Consider the following 22,557-nt stretch of genomic DNA (forward strand, 5'->3'; position numbering starts at 1 on the left):
TGTTCTTTAGCCTTGTATATTAAAAGGTAATTAGATATTAAACAACAATTAGAGAGGACGTTGTCCTATACTTAAGGGTATTAAAAATCAAGCTTAAGATTAGGGCGGTCTATCTCTTATGCTTAGGGTATTATTAAAAAAACAAGGTTTAGAGGCTTTAGTAGAAAAGGTATTATTAGTAAGAAAGTAAAGTAGTTTAGAACTAGTCGCGTTATTATTATCGCTATAAAGAGGGTAAGGTTCTAGTTAAGGTTTGTTAGAAGATTAAAGTTAAGGTTTAGAAGCGTTAAGAGACTAAAGCTAAGGTTTAGGACTAGTCTCTACCTTATTAATAGGGCTAATTTTAGTCGTGTCGTTAGATTTGTTAGTAGCTACGTTGTTAGATTCGTTAGCGTTAAGAGAAACGTTAACGTTAAGTCTAAGATTAAGACTAGATTCCTGTTCTTTCTCTTTACCTAGTTAGTCCTTCTACAGCCTGTCCTTAGTGTATTTATAGTAGTGCTATTCGAAATCCGAGGATCCTAGGATAGGGAATCTAATAGCCTTAGGGTAGGCTGTCTAAAATCTCTCTCCTTATAGGGCTAGTAGCGTAGAAGGGTTAGTAGCGCTAGAAGGTGTGCTAGGGCTAATAGTAGGCGTTAAGTCAGTAGGCGTTAAGCCGGGTAGTATCGAATCCGCAGGCGTTAACAAATCCGTAGGCGCCTTAGCGAATCGTCCGGTAAGTAGATCCTAATACCTCTGTGCCTTCTTATGTTTGGCGGGCATTAGTCCCGTAAGTTCGTTTAGTCGTAGGGTTAGTAGGGTCAGGTAGTGTTAGATAGTGTTAGTGTCGGTAGGGTTAGATAAAATAGGTCGAGTCTGCGAATTTGCGGGGATCCGGGCTCAAAAAATTTTTAGAGGCCTTTTTTACGTAACACGGTATTGCTACTATGTAGGGACACGGGTACCCGTTACTTGTAGGATTTACAGTTTGATAGGTACGGTGTGTCTATTCCCTAGAAGAGAGGGAGAGTCTAGAGTCTAGATACAATGGGGTTTGTGGGTCACGTGCGCCCAACACCCTTAGACGAGCCCTTGTTGGATATCGATCAAGAGAAAGATATAAGGCGGGGCGGATTTGGTTGACATCTTATTCTATTATATTTGTTTCTTTTACTTTCCTTGTTAAATATAACTAGAGAGCGGCTGGTCCGCCTGACCTTCTTCTAGGGCAGCCCAGGTGCTGCTCCAGTGTGCTTAGTGACGTTCCTGGTCTCGCCTTCAGTGACCACCTCGATCATTATTATTCGATTATGTCGTGTGAATTTTGTCGACCCTGGACGATGATGTGTATCTTGATAAATACGTGAGTAGGCCTAAGGTAGGCCTCCGCTGCCAATGTCACTTTACTTGGATTGTCGATCTTGTCAATTATAGATCGTCGATTTCGCGCATCAGTAATGCGCCTCTCTACGGCCCCTCCCGTGATGTACATTCCCGCCCTCCCAAGCTCTCGAGTTACGGCCACAATGGTAGATTAGGTTCACAGAAGCGAATCATCACTGCACGTTCAATCAAAAACAATCATGTCCGCGACTATCAGTCTGATTGTTTCTGGATGAGAGCTACTGCAGGCAGATCCATACTAAATTTAAGGTTATCAAATCCCCGCTACTCTGATCGCAAGGCTATCGAGAAGCTGCAACTATGGACCTATGGTCTCTTCCTAAAAAGGAAAATGTCCTTGTATTCCCGTATTCTCTCCAATAAGAAAAAGCTCGGACGACGTCATGGCAAAAGTATCTTGCCTTTCACTTAGTAGCGGAGATGATCTCCGGAGATAGTCAATCGAGTGAATTATACTGGCGGCTATCTGTTTAAATACATACCTTCTTGCCTCTCTACGGGGGAAGGAACAATATTGTGTACTCTCAAGTCGTGAACTACTCGCTTGATTTGATTTATTTTTTGTACCAAACTCTCAGTCTTACACAAATTATCAAGAAATGCTTGCGGAGCCGTATCAAGAAAAGCATGCCCTGGCAGCCCAGTTTGACCATTTGAATGGTCAGCAGCGTGTGGTACCGAGCCTGAAAACTATCCACCCGGGATGGGTCCTCGAGAAGCATCCTGAGTATGAGCGGCTCGGCAGAGACTTGGCTGCGTGGTGTAACAGGTACTTTCTGTCTGATTTTAATTTGTTATTATGCCGTGATCTGACAAGTCTTTGCGTGCTTCAGCTGGTGGGACGATCCCAGAATTCGATACATGCTCGAATCTCTTGACCCCGCTCTCTGGACTGCGTTATCATATCCAAGGACTCCATATGACAAGCTATTAGTGATTGGAAAGTGTCTTGCTTGGGTGAGTTCATGCATTCCATATTCATTTATTGCGTTGGAACGTGCCAGCTGACGACCTAGACATTTGTCTGGGACGACGCCATCGACGACGGGAAATTTACACATGACATCGAGGGAGTACTCAGGTATCAGGACGAGACACTTGGATTCATCAATGACTGTTTCGAACCTGGAATACAAACTCTCTCTCTGACCCATCCCGACCCTGCCATCGAGGCCTTCAAGGATTTTGCATATGAGATCAAAGAAACCTCTAATCCACGTAAGTTCCCGTCCCGTAATTCTCAATATTCAACATTGATAGCTGACATTATAGTACAGTGACCACTAGCCGCTTTGCTGAAGAGTTCCGCATTTGGGTGATTTCGACAGCCGAGTGCCAGAAAGAGCGCGTACAGCCCGATGTACCCGCATTGACAAGCTATCTGACAAGAAGATCATTGAATGTAGGCTTCTACCCGTATATTGTCTTACTTGAGTATGTATTTGATGAGAACCGTCTTTCAATGATAGCGTGTGAAGCTTGTACTAAAATAACTTTAGATATGCCTATGATGTGAGCATTCCAGACAAGTGGTGGAAAACCAACAAGGACATGCAAATAATATGGTATCAATCAGCCCTGATAGCATTCATGTAAGCTTACAGATATTCTATCACCCGCTGAAACGTATCTAATTAGGGAATTTTGCGGTAGTACCAATGACATGGTCTCCCTTCCTAAAGAACTAGTAAGTCTCTATTTCCACTGCCTACAACCATGAAGCCTAACATCTTGCAAGGTTGCGGGCCAGTTTGAAAGCTGGATTCCACTAACAATGTACCACCGGGGTGTCTCAGTCCAAGACGCAATGGACTCCACAGGCCAAATGGTTCGAGATACATCTGTAAAGATCCTCGACGCGGAAAATAGACTTTACGCGGATGCCAATGCTGAGGTACTCCCTGCAATCAAGAAATTTATAGAGGGCATCAAACATATTGTCCTTTGCTGCCTGCAACACCCGTTCGTATTCTCCACTTCTATTTCCACTCCCGCCATTAGGCCAATAACTGTTATTTGCAAAAGTCTATCCAACTTACTAATGCCCATCAGATACTCCTCGCAACGGTACCTTAAACACGGTGTAGTGCAAGAAGATGGCTCAATTATTTTCAAAATGAATGTGAAAACTGCCGAGCGAAAAGGAATATAGACGTATGCATAGGTAAACTATGATAGGTCAACGGCGCACTCAGGCCAACATCGCGTCTGGCTTATAATGCCATAAACTCCTGAATGACGCGAAGGGTTACCATAGAGCTAATGGGCCTGTCACCTGTATGCGCCGTTGACCTATGTACACGTCAAGTAGTTTCTGTCAAACAGCAGGATCAATTACCGGGTTACGGAACACGTTCCCTTGATTACTAACTAATCCTTAATCAATATATAGGGATTGATCCCTTATACCCTATTTTTAATAGTTTATAGTATTGTTAGGATTTAGGTACTTAGGTACCTACATACCTTGTTTATAGCGGATATAGCGCCTATACATGTAAATAGTAACCCCTTTTTTAAGTATATAAAATAAGAGACTACTTTTTATTCTATTTAATTTAGTTTAATTTAATCTACTTCTAACTAACTTAAATTCGCCTGTTATTACTACTTCTTTATAGTAATATATAACCTCTTTTATCTAATAGTTATAAGCCTAAGTGTTAGAGATTAGTATTACAGGTAATATAGTAAAGAATTACAGTTAAGTAGCTAGCGAGTTATAGTATACTTTAATTTAAATCTAAACTAATTCTTACCTCTCTTTCTTACTCCTTACTCTCTAAGATATATATATACTACTTAAGAACCTTAAGTAGCCCTAGCGTACTTATAAGTACGTAAGGCCTACGTATTCCTAATCTTACCCCTTTAAGTCCCTAACATTACCTTTCTTTCTTATAGCTCTATTCTAGAGTCGTATAAGCTATACTAGATATAGCGCTTCTCTAAAGTTACGTAAAACCTATACTAGATATAGCTAAGCTCTTCTTTTATAGCGCGTACCTAAGATAAGTAAAGGCTATACTAAGTAAGCCTTATACCTCTCTTTATAGCTCTTACCTTATATATAGACTATTCTTACTCTAAAACCTTAAAATAATATAGTATAAATATAAGAAAGAAAGAATATCTCTTTCTTTTATCTACCTTTTATCTTTGTTTATACTTATAGTAGTACGCTTATTATACTAGATTCGCGCTAGTACGTTCTTAATAAGCTATATAATAAAGGCTTTAGCCGCTCTTTACTTATAGTATCTTATTTACGTAAGAATTTGTTTAACGTAAAGAATTATTTATAGAGCCTTACTAAATATTTATATTATGTTATTAGTAAGTATCTTATAATACGTTACTAAAGAAGAGTATATAAAGAGACAAACTTTCTTTCTTTTACCTTCTTTTTCTTTTCTTTCTAAATTAAGTAGCCTTACTTCTTATACCTTCTTAGTACTACCCTTTTTAAGCCTTTTTTTTTAAGCTATTACCTTATACCTTACGCCTTTTCTTATTTTCTCTTTAACCTTTTTTTTTACTTTATATAATACTACCTTACTATAGCTAACCCTACTTACCTCTATACTTATAAGGTATACTCTTACGCCTCTTTTACACTTACTACGTCTACTATATAAAGACATAAGCGGCTAAGCCTAGGCTTACTTATATTACTTAAGTAAGTTAGACTAAGTATAACTAATATATTACTAAGTATAAAGCTTATTATAAGATCTTATAAGAGTTTATAACTAAGCTTAACAAGTTACTTCTCTTGTCTAATTACGCTAAAGCTACTATTATAGCTAATCTTATCTCTACTTACTCTATAACTCTTAAGGTAAAGCTAAGGCCTTACTAGCGCTTCTTTACCTAGTATATTAAGAGCTATTTTTACTAAGCCTATCTCTAAGGCCTCTTATAGCCCTTACGTACTACTACTAAAGCCGTCCTAATTATAGTTAACGTACTATAAGGTCTTTACTACTTAATTAATGTTATAATAGATACTTATTAACATAACGTAAGTGTCTCTTTTACTTTACTAGTACTTACTAACCCTAGTTAGTCTAACCTCTTACCTGTTACTAAGACAGATCCTTATAATAGTAATAACAATAATAATAATAATAATAATATAAAGGATAATAAGGATAATAATAGTAATAATAAGTAGTAGTCTAGTCTAGTAGTCTTAGGCTATATAGTTATAAGGCTTAGGTTATACGTATATATTACTAGTATATAACTAAGACTTATTTTTACCTTTTTTCTTTTTTTTCTTTTCTAAATTAATAACTGTTCTTAACCTAACTACTTACTATAACTTACGCCTTCTCTAGTATTTTTCTTTTATAATACTACCTTAGTCCTTAATTAGTACTACTTTTTTATACTCTTAGACTACGTCTATAGCGTTTCTAAGGTTTCTTACTAGCTCTTATGTATTGTTTATAAGAGTATACTTCTTTTATCTTACTAAATATTACCTTCTTATAGCTTGTTCTTTATATACTAGAATTAATTCTACTTTAAACTCTTTTTACTTTTTTATAACGTCTAGGCTAAGTAGCTCTAGTGTCGCGCTAGCTCTATAGTAGTATAGCTCTAGTAAAAACATATAAAACATAAAGTAGATTTTAAATACTAAGAGTAACTTAAGCTTATAGGCTAACTTGTTTAACGTAATATAAGTAACTTTAAAAAGGCTAAGGTAGTAATCTAATAGCTTCTTATTAGGCCTAGTAACTTAGAGGTATTTAGTTAAGAGTATTACCTTATTACTTACTTAAAAGGATATAGGTTTACGTTTCTTATTATAGAATCTCTTTTATACTTTAATAGTGTTATACTAGTATTTATCTAGTACTACCTTTTCTTTCTTAATCTACTTTACTCTCTTATATACTACTACTACCTCTTTCTTTATAATGTCGTCCTTAATATTAACCTAGATCTTTAGTAAGAATCTATATAGTACGTAGAATAAGGTTACTCTTATTAAAGAGTATATACTATTATTATATATAAATTTACTTGCCGGCACACCGCCAGGGCGCCGCCCCGGCCGCGCTACCTGCCTCCTCGGCAGATGCCCTTAAGAAGTACCTACTCCTCTATAAGTACAAGAGCTCTCTTTTAACACAGATCTGTACTAGTAAAGTTAGACTCCGGGCTTTCTTTTTTAAGCGTAGAGTACTAGAGGTAGCGACCCTCTAGTACCCTTACAGTAAGGCCCTAGAGACAGTAGCTTACCTAGTCCTCGACTACTAGTAGCTAGATCAATAGTAGCAGGCCTTATAGTAAGCGCTCTACCTAAGAGCGCTATAGACGTTCCGCGACTTTATAGTAGTAACAAAGAAAGGCAAGAGCGCTTGTATACTAATCTGTTAGCTACTATCTACCGGCCGATTCCTATAGTTCTGTCTGGCTAAGCGCTACCTAGTAGAGGAGTTACAAGAGAGGGAGTAGCCCTAGCTAGTAGCCGGCGCCCTACTAGCGCTTTACTAGCGTCTTGTTAGTATGTTTAGTATTACTAGGCTAGAAGGTTAAGTTCTAGTAGGGTAGCGATAAGGACCTGGCGCCTTAGTAGCGCTATAATAGTGTAAACACAAGTAGTAGTACGTAGGTTTTTACCTGGCTTTAGTACGGTTTTACTACGTGATTTATGTAGTATAGAGGTTCTGCATGTAGTAGGCATAGACAGTAAGAACAATAATAATATATATAAATTTAGCTAAGGTAAGTTTTAATACTTAGTCGTCTTACTTATATGTTATATAAACCTAAAAGTAGTGTTTAATTATCTAGTTCTATACCTTAGTCTAACTATTACTTTATAAGTAAAAGGTAGTACTAAGCTAGTACCTTACTTTTAAGTAAAAACATAAGAAGGCCTAAAACTTACTTATAAACTAAGGGCTCTTATCTAATATAATCTTTTCTAAAGTCTTAAAATCCTTAACTATATAGTATATAAAGAGTTCTACTAGTTATAAAGCTATAATCGTCTTATAGTATAAGATATAGTGTACTACCTTTATATACTTATTAATAACTATAAGACATAAGTTAAATACTTTTTTATTAAACTTACTTAAGGGTAAGCCTATAATAAAATCTATTAAAATCTATACCTAAGGCCTTATTAGCTATTCTAGTAGTACTAACTTACTATATAGCTAGTACCTCTTAGGTTTAGTCTTTTAGTAAACTATATAAGTCTTAACCTATTCTTTAACATTATAGTATATACCTTACTAAAAGTATTTATACTAGAGAAGCTCTAGTATCTTAGTAGTACTAAAGTACCTTACTATTAGGTCGTTATAGTTAATTATAAGGATCTTACTCCTTAAGGCTTTACTTTCTAAGATATAGACCTAGCTATTATACTAAAGTAGACCTGTTAAGTTAATGTACTACCTTAAGTAGTTATCTCTCTTATCCTTAAGTTCTTTACTTATATTATCTCTTATAATATTACCTTAAATTTAAGCGTCTAGGCTCTATTACCCTTTTTTTATCTTATTACTAAGGCCTTATAGGCTTCTTATAGTAGTCTTATTACTACTAAGGCCTTATTGCCTTCTTAAGGTAGTCTTACTATTACTAAGGCCTTGTTACCTCTTTATAGTACTAGTGTATACCTTATGTATTAGTATTAATTCTTATCCTTTTCTTTAAATAAAAGCGTCTTTTTATTAGGTATTCTAGATTAAGTTAGTTATTAATTCTAATAGTACGTTATATACTATTTTAAGGCCTGTTACTAACCTAGTAGACTCTTATAAGATAAGGTGTCTATAGTTACTAGTCTTAACAATAGGGTTAAGCTAGGTCTTAGCTACGTTACGCGTACTTAATAGCCTTATAGCGTCTTACCTAGTCTATAGCTACTAACGCTTAGGTTAGCCTAAGATATCTTATCTTACTTAAAGGTCTTTACTTCTTAAGAGTTCTAGAGATCTTACTCTTATAGCTAAGATCTATTACCTTTTTATTATAAAGCTAGTAACTCTTATTAAGAGTACGTCTCTTAGCTTCTTTTTTAAGGCTAAGAGTAAGTCTTACCTAATCTTATTAGTACTAGACTTATAGTTTAGGCGCCTTAATAGGCTATTAGTAAAGTTGCTCTTACTTAGCTAGTACTTAATACTAAAATTAAACTTAGCTAGCTTCTAGACCTAACGTACTTATCTCTTATTTAGCTTTTCTTTTTTTATAAACTATTTTAGGTTATTATAGTCTGTCTTAACTATTACTAGCGTAAAGGTATAGCTAAAGTAGTGTCTCTAGTACTTAAACACTATAATAATTACTAGTATCTCTTAGTTATAAGTTAAGTAGACCTATTATACTAAGTCTAGCTTTTTTAAGTAAAAGGTAATAAGGTATTACTACTTTATATCCCTTTAGCTAATAAGTTATAATAAAACCCTAGCTATAGTAAACTAAGATATATTAGTCTTAATAAGTATAAGTAACCTTAGTATAAAGTAAGTAAGTATTAGAGTAGTTATAAATACCTTTTTTAGCTTATTAAATATACGTTATACTTTCTTTTTAAATACTAGAGGCCTTACCTTTTTACCTTAATTTGTACTCTTTAAGAGGTTAGTAAGTAGTACTATTAGCTATAAGTAGCCTTTAATAAACTAGTAGTAAAAGTTCGTAAAACCTAAAAATACCTAAATATCTTAGAAAGTATATAGTACTAGCTACTCTTTAATTATAAAGACCTAGCTTAACTTTATTAATACTCTCTTAGTTAAAACAATAAAACCTAAGAACTTTATAGACTAAGTATTAAAATTACATTTCTTAAGGTTAATATAAAGGTTATACTATTATAACTATTTAAGTACTTAGTATATATACGTTATATAGTCTTTTACCTTCTCTAAAAAGATTAAGATATTGTCTAAGTAGATTACGTAAGTAACGTCTACTAGGCCTACTAGTACCTTATTAATATACTACTAGAACGTAGCTAGCGCGTTATATAATCTAAAAGGTATAACGTAATACTTAAAATAGCTATATTATATATAAAACACTATCTTTTACTTATTACTAGGCTAAATATAAATATAGTAGTAAGTATCTTTTAGGTTAAGCTTTATAAAGACTATAGCTCTTTTAAGCTAATCTAGTGTCTTACTAATTAGTAATAAAGACGTCTAATTCTTAATAGTAATCTTATTTAGTATCTAGTAGTTAACGTAAAGGTATAGGCCCTTATCTTTCTTTAGTATAAACATAATAAGTATACTTACTAGACTATAAGACCTTTTAATCTAACCTTTTTCTAACTTGTCCTTTAAGTATTCTTATAATACCTTTATTTCTTTCTTTACTAGTAAGTAAAGTAGTCTTTATAATAGCTTAGTACTAAGTTCTAGCTTAATTATATACTAAGCCTTATTTTTATCTAAAAACCTCTTTACTTCTTTATTACTAAACATACGTATAAAATCCTTATACTTAGTAAGTATATATAACGCTATTAACACGCTATTACTAAGTATAGCTACTATAAGAAGGCTACTATAACCTTTCTTAAGAAACGCCTTAAATAGTAGTATATCTTCTTTTTCTTTTAAGACTTATATAAATTCCTTAGGTTTTATAATCTTTACGCCTTTATATACTTAGTAATACTCTTATGTCTTAGTAACAAAATTAATCCTAAGGTTTACTTTATAAAGCTATAAGTATCTAAGTACTATTAAGTATACTTTTAGGTTTATAGCTAAGAACTTATATATATCTTCTTAAGTCTTACTCTTTAAGTTAGTAGTGCTTACTAAGACTTAATACTCTTTAAAGACAAAAATTAAGTTACTATTAACTATCTAAAGCTATAAATATAAGAAAGTAGTGTTTTTATTATACTACTTATACTTAACTATAAGAGACTAAGAGACTATATTAGCCTTTATCTTACTATTAATTAGACCTTATACTTTCTTTACCTTTTCTTAGCTATCTTATACCTTAATAGTAATAAGAAGGTATATCCTTAACTACTCTTTATAATCTAACTATCTTTTTTTATTAGAGAGGCTTAAGTTAATTAAGGTAACTATCTTTAGGCCTTTTCTTTCCTTAAGTTAGTACGCTTATTAGCCTTCTTAGGGCAGGCTAGGGCTATATAGCCCTTTTTTCTATAAACGTAGTAGACAACCTCTAGGCATGTCTCTAGTATAAACATAAACTTATAATCTCTTATATAATGTCTCTTTTCTTTATACTTATAGTATTTTAAGTATAGGCCTAGGTTTAAGCTAGATTATAGTAGTATATTATTAACGCTTATACTAGAGTATTAAGGACATAAGTCTTATAAGCCTCTTCTTTTCCTTAAATGTTCTTTAGATATAAAGCGGCTTTATTAACGCGCTAAGTACTTACTACGTCTTTACTAGTACTCCTTAGATAAAGACTAACTCTTTTAATAACTTATATATTTACTATATCTTTACTAGTACTTTCTTATACACTTATTGTTATTAGAATCCTAACTTACTATACTTTTCTAGATCTAAGTTACTACTATAATAAGTTCTTTATAAGTCTATAAAAGCTTATACTTAGTGACCTTAACTTAAAGCTCTTACGTTAGCTTAGTAAAGAGAACATTTATCTTAGTCTCTTTAGATTTAGAAAAAAGTTATTCCTTAAAGAGCTTTAAGTATTAAATAAACGACTAGATAAATTATCTTAAGTAAAGTACTACTTTCTTATACTAGCTAAGTACCTTTAACTTTACTATTTTTAGGCTACTTAAGTAAGATAGTATAACTCTCTTAAAACTACGTTATATCTTAGTATTCTCTCCTTACTCTTACTCTTTATATATCTATATAGATTAAAGGGTCTTTTCTAAGTATAGTATAGTATATATAATTTTACTCTCTTTTATTATATAGATATTAGAGCTTATATAAAACTCTATCTTATAAGTATATATAAAGTCGTTATATTCTAAGATATTCTTACTTATAAAGGGCTTTAAGGCTAAGGCCTATTATTACTTAACTATTATTATTACAAATACTAGTAGTCCTAAGAGTATTACTAAGTGTCTTCTTATAGACTTTATAGCCTTATTATAAATACTATCTTGTTCTTAGATTATGTCTTTAGCCTTATCTTTAAGTATATAAAAGCGTAAGGATAGATACTAGCTTCTTATACGTTCTTCTTTAATAAGCTATTAAAGCGACCTTTTCTAAGCCTTATACTCTTTCTTATCCTTTTCTTTATTTAGTTACTTAAGTTCCTTATTACGTTTTTAGGCTTTTATAAGTTACGCTTATAGCCTTTTAACTTAACTAAGTATTACTAACTTGTCGCTAGTGTCTCTTACTCTTTAATCCTACTCTTACCTAACTACTATATAGCTTACCTATATTATAATAAGAGTTCTTTTACTAGAGTTTCCTTTACTAGTAGCTCTTTTTATAAGAGTCTCTTAAGTATCTTTTTCTAAACGACTAAGTACTATAACTATAATAAGCTACTTCTTTAATAAGAAGAAGAATTAGAATGTTAGAGATTAGTATTATAAGTAATATAGTAGAGAATTATAGTTAAGTAACTAGTAAGTTATAATATACTTTAATTTAAATCTAAACTAATTCTTGTCTCTCTTCTTTACCCTTTACTCTCTAAGATATATATGTACTACCTAAGAACCCTAAGTAGCCCTAGCGTACCTATAGGTACACGGGGCCCGTGTATTCCTAATCTTACCTCTTTAAGTCCTTAATACTAAGTTACTTTAATAGCTATTTAGTAACTATTATTTTAATATAAAAACACTTTTTTAACTAATTAGAGAGCTTAAATTATAAGAGCTAAATAGCGTTAAAAAGGATTAATATTAACCCCTTTCTACTTTCCTTAAATACCTAGTTCTAAGCACTACTAATAGCTATTTAATACTACTAATAATAGTAGAATTACACCTAATTTTAACGATTTTAGTAGACTTTACTACTTAGTAGAAGTATATTAACTACTCTTAAATAACTAGAGTTAGTTCCTTTATTTACCTCTTTTTATTACTACTTTTAGTTAATACAAAATAACTAGAAACATACCTAGAAATATACTAGTTCTTAATAAATCTAGTAACTAAGATTACTAGATAAAAGTTATTAAATCTAAAGTACTTAGTACTAGAGTTTAGATATATATTAACCTAGACACTATAAAAGCAGAACTCTTTATTCTAGTAGAGCTAAGTCTTCTAGATCTTTTAGATATTAAAGGAGTCTTTATAAATAGCTTAAGAGTTACTTATACTATACTAATAAACAATAAGAAAGAATAATATTATATCTACTAAAGGTATTACTCTAAATACTAAAGAGAATATAAGCGCTTAGCTTAATTAGTTAAAGACATATACTCTTTAATTACTAGATTAGTAAAGAAAGACTACGTTAAATACATTAATACTAAGGATATAGTGTATAAGATCTTAGTAGATCTTTAGTAAAAGGTTATACTCTCTAATAAAGTTAAATAAGATCTCTTCTTATAAGATCTAACTAACACTAGTATCTTACTAAGAAGAGAACAGTTAGTTATAGCTTAAGTAAAACGCTTTAAGTCTACTTACTTAGCTTATTTAGTTAATAAGATACTAGAGGTATCTAGTAATAGACTAATTAAGGCCTTTATTAACGGCTTAAAAGAAGTTAATCTAGTCTTTATTAAGATAGTATACTATAAGTTACTTAAGAAGAAGGTAATAACGTTTAAAGAAGTATTAGATAAGTTTAAACTTAACCTTAGAAGCTAAAAAGACATTAGAGTTACCTAATCTAGTAATTATAGCGCCTTCTTAACTATAAAGGCTATACTTAGTAAAAGAAGTAGTAGTAGTAATAGTAAGGGTAAGCCTAAGTACTTATATAGTAGCTACTACTACTACTATAATTACTACTATTTAATACTATCTAAGCGTTCTAATTAGTAGAAACCTTATAATAACGTCTAAAAGAAGATTAACGATTAGCTAAATATAAATAGTAAGCTTAAGGCTTTAATTAAGTTAATTAAAAGAAAGAAATAAGAGAACAAATAAGGTAATAGTAATAAGAAGAATAGTAAACCTAACTAAGATAAGAATAAAGACGTCTTAAAGGTATTTACTATAGACTTTACTATAACTACGTCTAACGCTTATTAAACTAACTTTAGCTACTTAGTTTTTATATTAACTCTAATTCTAATAGTCTAATTAGTCTAATCCTCTTCTTTTAGACTTACTTATTTACTTAAAGATAGCTTTATTCTAGACTTAAGAGTAACTATCTACGTTTATAATAATAGATTATACTTTTATTCTATTAGGTCTACCTTACTAAAGAGTATTTTAATAGCTAGTAAGGACTATATCTAAATTAAAGCTTTTAGAGACGTTAAGATCTAACTTACTAGCCTAAAAGAGAAATTTAGTATAGAGCTAAAGAGTATAGCCCTTGTTTCTTCTTTTTATACTAGTGTAGTTTCCTTACGTAAGATAATTTAGAAAAGAGTCTACTAAGATATAAAAGAAAACTATCTAACTTATAAGAATAATACTTTTTATTATACTTTTATTAAGTTTAACTAATAAGTACTTAAATATAATAGCTTTACTACTAGATCTGCCTTTTTAGTAATCTAAGATATCTCTTTTAATAGTACTCTTACTTGCCTTATATCTAATTCTAAACTAGGGTTAATTAAATATAAGCTATAAATAGTAGTAATAGATGTATTAACTATTAAATTAATAGCTATTTTAGCGGCCTTTCTAGCTAACTTATACCTACTAAAGGCACTATTAAAAGCGTTAGTTAAGCTCTAGTATAAGTAGATAAGGTACTTATATATAAAAGTAATCTAATACCTAGCTACTAGTACTAATAGAGTTAAGTTAGTACTTAAGGATTAGTACCTAATCTTATTATATAAGGTTTACTATTTAGTAAACACTAAATAGATTATATCTAGAGATCTTATTAAGTATATAAATAAACTATTTACTAAGATTTACCTAGATCTTATTTAAATATACTTAATAGACTTTAAAGAGGTATATATTCTTTACTTTCTTAATAATCTTACTAGAATAAGCTTTATATATATCCTTATAACTAAATAAGGCTCTTTAGCTACTATATAATACTTTATTTCCTTAATTAAAAGACACTTTAATACTAAAGTCTATTAGATTAAGCTTAATAAAGAAACATTTCTTAAGAGAGATTTTAATAATTAAGTAAAGGTAAAAGGCTTTATTATTAAATAATTAGTACTATATATAGTAGCTTAAAATAAGCTAATTAAAAGATCTAGAAAGGTACTCTTTAGTAAAGTAAAAGTACTAAAAATAAAATCTAACTTACTATTAAAGCTATAGCCTAAACTAATAAAAACAGCTAGATACTTAGTAAACAGATCTCTTATTACTTCTTTAGGCTAGAAAACACTATATAAGTATCTTTACTACTCTAAACTAAACCTCTCTTATCTTTACGCTTTTAGCTATAAAGCCTACGCTTTAATTAAGAATATAGTACGTCTTAACAAGCTAGAACTAAGAGCTTTTATTAGATACCTAGTAGAATATAACTCTACTAATATCTATAAGATCTAGATCTTAGCTAGAGATAGAGTAATATCTTATAAAGACGTTATATTTAACAAAACATAAAGGTATTAGCCTTAAGATAAATAAGATACTACTAAAGAAGTAATTAAAGCTATTAAAATACTAGTAATTAGTAAATATAACTAGTAAATTAAAGAAGAAGACAATCCTTTTAATCCTCTTATTAAGAATAGTAATAGTACACTACTTAATCTACTAGTAGATCTAACAGATCTTATAATAACAATAACAAATCTAACTAATCCTATTATAACTCTTATAATAATAAGAAACCTCTTAGTGTCAAGGGCTGACAACACGATGCTTAGGTGAATGTCGATTTATTCTATAAGGAGAATACTCTAAGGAGAGAAGAGGGAAGTTTGTACAAGTATAAGAGAAAACTCTGCTGTCAGGGCGGGGCGAGTCAGGGCGGGACAACGATAGTCCGGTTAGTCACGTGCTCGGCACTGACCCTTTACCGGGTTCTAACCTGTGACACTTAGCTAAGAAAGTAGAGAAAGAGACTAGAACTTACTACTTACTTACCTAAGAGACTACTATTAATTTAATAGCTTAAGATCTATTAGATCCTTAGTCCTAGATTATTAACCCTCTTCTAACACTAAGAGCGTTACCTGTTCTAATAACTCCTTCTCTTACTAACTTAGCTAAAACTATAACTAAGGATATTAATAAGGTTATAATAAAGGATATAAATAAGAATATACTAGAGAGGTAGCTAGAGAATAAAACCTAATAAAAGATCTAGTAGTATAGATCTAACTCTACTAGTCTTAATTTAGCTAATATCCTTTTAATAAGAATAAGGAATAAAAGAGTAAGAAAAGAAGCTTATACTATCTAAATAAAGTAAATTAAAGCTTATAGTAGCTTTTATACTACTTTTTAAATAAGTATAGAATATACTAAAAGAAGGATCTATAGAACAGATCTACTAGCTTTACTTAACTACTAGAAGAAGCTTTAAAACTACTAATATAAAGATAAATTTATAGTAGTAGTAAATAAGGAGTATAAAGATTTTAAAAGACATAAGACCTTTAAGACTGTTCTAAAGAGTATATCTAAAAGATTAGCTATCTTAGTTAGGTAAGTGTTTATATATAAATTTAATACTAATAGCTTTTTAAATAAATTTAAAGTAAGACTTATAGTTAAGAGAGATCTTTAATATCTAACTAGCTAGGACAATTACGTTACTACTCTAGTATTATAAGTATTTAGAGGTTTAATAGTAATAGTATACTACTTTAATCTAGAGATCTATTAATTAGATATAGTTAACGTCTTTACTAATAGTAATATAGACAAGATAGTCTATATTAGACATCTTAAGAGTTTTAATAACCTAGATTATAATCTTCTTCTTTTAAAAGCTCTATATAAGCTATACTATTCTTCTTTACTCTAGTATATAGAGTTTACTACTACTTTAGCTAAGCTAGGCTTGTTTTTAGTTCTAGAGGTAAAGTATCTTTATATAAATAATTACCTTATTATCTTCTTTTATATAAACGATATTACTATCTTAGTAAGAAAAGAAGATTACTAGGCCCTTTTATTATTTAAACAAAACCTCTTTAGTAAATATAAGATATAAGATATAAGAGAATTAAAGTAGTTCTTAAGTATTAAGGTAACTAGAGACAGATCTACTAGAAGATTATAGCTTAGTTAAGACTCTTATATTAAGTTAATTACTTTAACCTTTTACTTAAAAGACAGGAAAACACCTCTTATACTACTAGAAAGTATACTACTTGTCTTAAATATAAGACAGGCTTTTCTTTAAGAGATCTATAGCTACTAACATAAGGTAAGATCTATTCTTTATACTATAGTTGTTACTAGGCTAGACGCTATTAGATTAGCTAATAAACTATCTAAGTTTCTTACTAACCTATCTTAAGAGTACTAAAAAGTAGTAGATAAAGTAATCTAATATCTTTATAAAACCTAATACTTAAGGATCTAATTTAGAGGTAGTAATAGAGGCTCTAAAGCCTTTACTTATACTAGTAATATTATATATACTAATAATCTAAAGACCTAAAAGAGTACTAAAAGATATGTATTCTACTTGTTTAGAGGACTTATTAACTAGAAATTAACTAAATAAAAGATAGTTACTATATTAAGTATAGAGGCTAAGTTATTAGCTCTCTTTTATACTATAAAAGATCTCTACTAATAGTAACGCTTTTTTACTAAGATTACTTTAGAACTATATAAAGAGTTTACTATTAATATAAATAACGCCTAAACTATCTACCTTATATAATTAGGTACTTTATACCTAGTTACTAAGCTTAAGGATATAGATATCTATTAACACTAGCTATACTAAGAGGTAACTAAAGAGAGACTTAGTCTATAGTAGCTATTAACTTATAATATACTAGTAAATAGGTTAACTAAGGCCTTACTATACTAGAAACACATTAAATTTATTAAATTACTTAATCTAGTAGATATTAAGACCTTAAACCTAAACGATAGCTAGCCTATAGATTAGGGTAGTTAAACACTCTTTATTTAAGTAAGAAACCCTTTTGTTTAACTACTAAACACCTAGGACTAGCTTTTACACTAGTCTTAGTAACTCTTACTTAAACGATTAAGTAAGAGAAATAGGATCTGTTTTAAGATCTAGTTCTTATCTTAGCTTTATTTCTTATTTAAGAAGTCTACTCTTTTTTCTTAGAGACTTAACTGTTTTTATAGTTATATTCTTTAGTTCTATCTATTACTAGTCCTCTTTACTCGACCTTATTACTTAATAAGTCTTATTACTTAAAGTACTAAAAGTCCTTAAGGTTCTTTCTTAAAGAGCTTTAGAACTTAAACGTTAAGCCTCTTTTAATTAAGTACTTACTATTACGTACTTTTCTTAATTCTTTAACCTTTTACCTAAAGAGAGAGCTATACTAGTAAGTACTAGTATATCTTTAGGTATAAGAATAGCTTTATTATTACTTAATTAGAGAGAGAGCTAGAGAGAGAGCTATACTAGTACTTAGCTCTCTAGTTAAGTCTAGAATCGGCTTAATCCCTAAAGAGGTATATTAAATAGTAGGATTAATTACTAGGTTATAGAACACGTTCCCTTAATTACTAACTAATCCTTAATTAATATATAAAGATTAATCCCTTATACCTTATTTTTAATAGTTTATAGTATTGTTAGGATTTAGGTACTTAGGTACCTATATACCTTATTTATAGCGGATATAGCGCCTATATATATAAATAGTAACCTCTTTTTTAAGTATATAGAACAGGAGACTACCTTCTGTTCTATTTAATTTAGTTTAATTTAATCTACTTCTAACTAACTTAAATTCGCCTGTTATTACTACTTCTTTACAGTAATATATAACCTCTTTTATCTGACAGTTTCTTAAGATATATCTCCTTAAATATTTTAAACGGTATCTTTTTTGTTTCTAAAGGGACCTGTAGTGTAAGGATGAAATTATGTAAGGCTAAAGATGAATACCTTATTTCTATGTCGAATAATCCATTTGCTGATACGGCTCTCACCTTCACCTTTATGACGGTACTGATCTCTGCCGTATATTACAACATCGATGCATCGGGTTTTCAGTGCAGGAAGTTCTTTCTAACATAGGATCAGAGTGCACTTTCTTTAATCAAGCCCGGCTTAGAAAAACCGTCATCCATGGCCGATAGTGAAAAGGCTAAAGCTGAAACATTTCAAGCATCTGGTTTCAACACATCTCGAGCCAATTAAGATTACTTGATCGTCTAGTCTAGTTCCTTTATCAAACAGCAAAGGAGTATCTTTTAGATTTCAAGATTTAAGAAGAGCATTTAAGAAAGAGATCAAGAATAAGTTAGAGGTAGTAGACGCCAACTTAATGCTCTTAATATGTTGCTAACAATAGCTTCATCCGCTTAAAGAAGATTGAAATTGGATGTAAAAGGCTAAAAGCTATAAGAGCGTCTTAGTCCCCTAATATTGCGTTCATCGCACGTTGTAGGTTCAGGCTTAAATTTAGAACCTGAAAGCAATGAATGAAGTATTGTTTAGACTGTATACCTCTTTCAGGGCCACCTAAGCTATACACAATTAAGATAATCTTCCTGTTAGAGGCTTTAATTTAATATTCGACGTGCTTTTGTCCCTTCTCTTAGCCTCTACACATTTCAAGAGGTCGTTCCCATGCTCCTTTATCCTACTCTTGCTGCTATGGTCCTTGAAAACTTGACTAACATAGGAATCGTATCCGAATATCAAAATGCGACAATAATGGAAGTCTAAAGGTAAGAGATCCTGTGGTCAGGAAATTCCATCGTTTTCTGCCAGTGAGAGGGCTAAGATCGAAGGTATTTATAAGATATTCCCTCTTCTAATTTGCTCTATATAAGATAAAAACCTTATATATAGACTTGTAGTACGAGAGTTTTTATATTTTTTTTCCCCTTTTTCTAGGGGGGTGGTTTGCCTTGGCTCACAGGAATACCTCTAAGGTGCTGGCCTTATGGCCTCAGGCTCTCGTTCTCGGCCACCGGCGCTGTAACGAGGCCCGGCGCTAAGCGGTTAATTTCCGCCTGCTACCTCAACCCCCGGGATATCGCATTTGCTGATACCCACCTTGGAAGCACCGATGACCCACGTACAGCCTTTTATACAGACGCAAATGACCATTACAACAGCTCTATCCTTGGGTTGGTCACAGCGTCAGAGAAATGATAACGACAGAGAGATTATATTTTTACAGATACCAAAGCTACAGTCTGTTAGGTAGTCATCTCTCCTGACATAGAAGCTGATGCTGAAGCCTTTAGATAAACTCTACTACATTCGCTCGGCTGATGAATCTAAACTTGACATCTATGCGACAGCACTTCATCCGGCATATCGACCTGGACTTCAACATTGGGGTAGGGAGAGGGGGGTTCACCGTCACCGAGGGCAGCAGGAGTGATTCTCGGACATGGAACTAGGGAAAATCTTGAACAATTGCTCTACGTCTAAACCATGGTTGCGTATTTTGTCCACAACGCATCCATCTCTAGCCTGTGGATTGCGCTCTCTTCCACGCCCACCAACAGCTCGAAGCCACCACCCCTGCTCTCTGGCACCGCCGGTAGAACGACCTGACAGCCGTTAATGATCCCCACGTTCGGGGCTCTCACGGCTTCAACGGCCCCACCGAACATATGGCCCCAGTCGATCGTGTACAGGTCAAAGTTGACCCACGACGTTAGAACACAGTTGTGGCCCGGCACATCCAAGAATGCCGTCGGAACCAGCCGGTTGTGGTCCGGAATACTGTCGAGGAGGGTGACGATGTCGTCCGTGTAGTTCTGGTTCGCCTTGGCCACGTTCCGCCGGATCTCAACCGCGATGTCAGCGAGACTCGCCTCGGTGAGCATGGTGCGGATGCCCATGGAGGGCGCGACGTATTCGAGGAAACACCCCATGGTATCCTCCGGCAGTGGGGGGTCTGCGCGCCGACGCCCGTCGACGGCGATGTTGAAGACGGATGTCGGGTTGCCCTCGAGCTCGTCAAGGGGGAACTGCGCTGCCATCACCGCGCGCCAGAGAAGCGCGGAGAGGGCGTCGTTCGTCGAGATCCACGGCACATCCGAGGCGGGCATCTTTGCGTTCGCCGGCGATGCGTCCTTCTTGAGTTGTGCCAGCGTGGCGGGCGAGAAGTAGAAGACTCGGGCTCGATGGGTCGGACTGAGCATCTTCGGCGGCGCGCCGGTGGGAGTAAAGGGAAGCAGGACGTATTCCGGATGGTCCTCAATCCTGCCTTTGTTGCGCCCCGAGCCCTGCATTACACGACTCCGGTCGAAGAGTTCGTCGGGCAGGTGCACGGGCGAGGTGATCTCGAGGCCTTGGGCCCTTCGGCATTCCTCTGCCCATATCTCCAGCATTTTCTGGAAGGTCTTGCCGTCACCAATCATGTGGAAGATGCACCAGTTTAATATGAGTCCTCCCTGGATGAAATTTGCTTGTACCGCCGTGATGGGCAGCCTGTCGCCGGGGGATGGCCACACGGGGCGCCGACAGAACACGTCTGCTTCAAAGGCCTCGAGCGGAAAGCGCTTCTCTCTCAGCTGCTGGTATGTCATTGGAAATGCTTCCGGCGCCCTCATGTCGACCACTTTGATGTCGCCCACCTCGCTCTCTTGCAGGCGCAGGACGCCGGCCTGTTTGGCCTCGGTATCGGGAACGGCTTCGCATGCCAGCACGGGGAGGCGCTTCTGGGTGGCCGCCAGTGAGTCCTTCAACACACGGGCAACCTCGTCGAGGTTATAGTTCTCAGCGAGCGGGAAGGGAAACAGATAGCGCACATAGCCTTTTGGGCCGGCGCGCTCCAAGGGCATCAACGGGGGGATCGATGGTGAAGCCATTGCGATGGTGGGAAAAATGGGAAAGACGTACAGAGGGAGAGAGAGAGGCCTCGACTCGACGTTTGTGGGGGGGGAGGAAGTGAAAAAGGGGGAGAGAGAGGGGTAAATCAGTTTATGCATCGCGACGTCGCCCCTCTGTTGGTGCTCATGAAGGGGCTTGAGCATTGATGCGCCCCTCCTGTTGGATACAGGATCGTCGGTGTCGTTGACACGGGTATCAGTGCTGTGACAGTGTGACGGTGGTACTGGCCCAATAATCGAACCCACTTCGCTTGGAGAGTTGTCCATGTCAACGTGGGGGGTTGCCCAATCAGATATTGCTGAGATACCGCTTAAGCAGTCTACAGAGCAAACCCCCCTACTACCAAGCAGCTCTAGTGTCTGTGTTCTGGGTATAGGTGCGGGTATTATCCAGGGCGTCTAGCCAGTGGGAAAGTGCCCTATGTACTCACAAGGAGGCTATTCCAACACCACGACCAGGGGAGAAAGTGTTCGCGACCGTTCTATCGGCACCTGTCATTTGATACAGGGTGCTCTCACCACTCAGAACAGATACCTTATCAAGGCGCCCCACCAGCTGGATCGACGGTACGGAGGACTCGTTAGGAGAGAAATGGTCCGTAGAGTCGTGCCGCGTCAGGTCTGCTTCCTCGCTTCGCCGAATTCGGTCTCCACCACGCATTGTCATTGACCTACAGAGGGTCGCCAACCCTAAGCGAGTCCGGGCCGACTGCCGACGGTACCTACAGCGCGGTAGGGCCGGCTTCTGACACACGCCATGACAACGCCATCGCCCCTGTGCCGCAGCAGTCGCCGTGTCTCGCAGGGCTAGTCCTGGCCAAGTCCCGCCGGGGGGAAAACCGGGGCCGACCGGGGGCCGGAATCGGGGAAGAACCCGATGCGCCGTCGAATTCGGGTATATACCTATAAAATAGGAAAGCGATCGGCTGTGTCTTCCCAGTTTTTCCCGGTCTGCATAAGGGGCAGGAGAACCTTCACGACTCGACTTCTCCGGTTCTCACATGTCTTCCATTTCATTTCTTTTTCTGTCCCAGATCTCTTCCCTCTTCCCAACCCTCTGGGCGGGCAGAGCACGGACC

The 22,557-nt window shown here is 34.5% G+C and overlaps 2 protein-coding genes across 2 annotated transcripts; one reads left to right on the forward strand and one right to left on the reverse strand.

Moving 5' to 3' along the window:
• Positions 1 to 1,985: 1,985 nt before the first annotated feature.
• On the forward strand, positions 1,986 to 3,541 carry M430DRAFT_271666 (hypothetical protein; the record flags this gene model as incomplete). Its single annotated transcript, XM_024865539.1, has 8 exons — positions 1,986 to 2,155; positions 2,220 to 2,343; positions 2,403 to 2,604; positions 2,664 to 2,820; positions 2,886 to 2,978; positions 3,025 to 3,073; positions 3,125 to 3,280; positions 3,439 to 3,541. 8 exons carry the CDS (start codon positions 1,986 to 1,988, stop codon positions 3,460 to 3,462), a joined length of 975 nt encoding a protein of 324 aa, XP_024716854.1. The 3' UTR covers positions 3,463 to 3,541.
• Positions 3,542 to 20,065: 16,524 nt separating this feature from the next.
• Positions 20,066 to 21,457, reverse strand: M430DRAFT_54198 (hypothetical protein; the record flags this gene model as incomplete). The annotated part of the gene is made up of 1 exon (XM_024868449.1): positions 20,066 to 21,457. One exon carries the CDS (start codon positions 21,455 to 21,457, stop codon positions 20,066 to 20,068), a length of 1,392 nt encoding a protein of 463 aa, XP_024716558.1.
• Positions 21,458 to 22,557: the final 1,100 nt, after the last annotated feature.

Source organism: Amorphotheca resinae (genome assembly GCF_003019875.1).
Source record: "Amorphotheca resinae ATCC 22711 unplaced genomic scaffold M430scaffold_14, whole genome shotgun sequence".
NCBI classification, from domain to species: Eukaryota; Fungi; Ascomycota; class Leotiomycetes; order Helotiales; family Amorphothecaceae; genus Amorphotheca; species Amorphotheca resinae.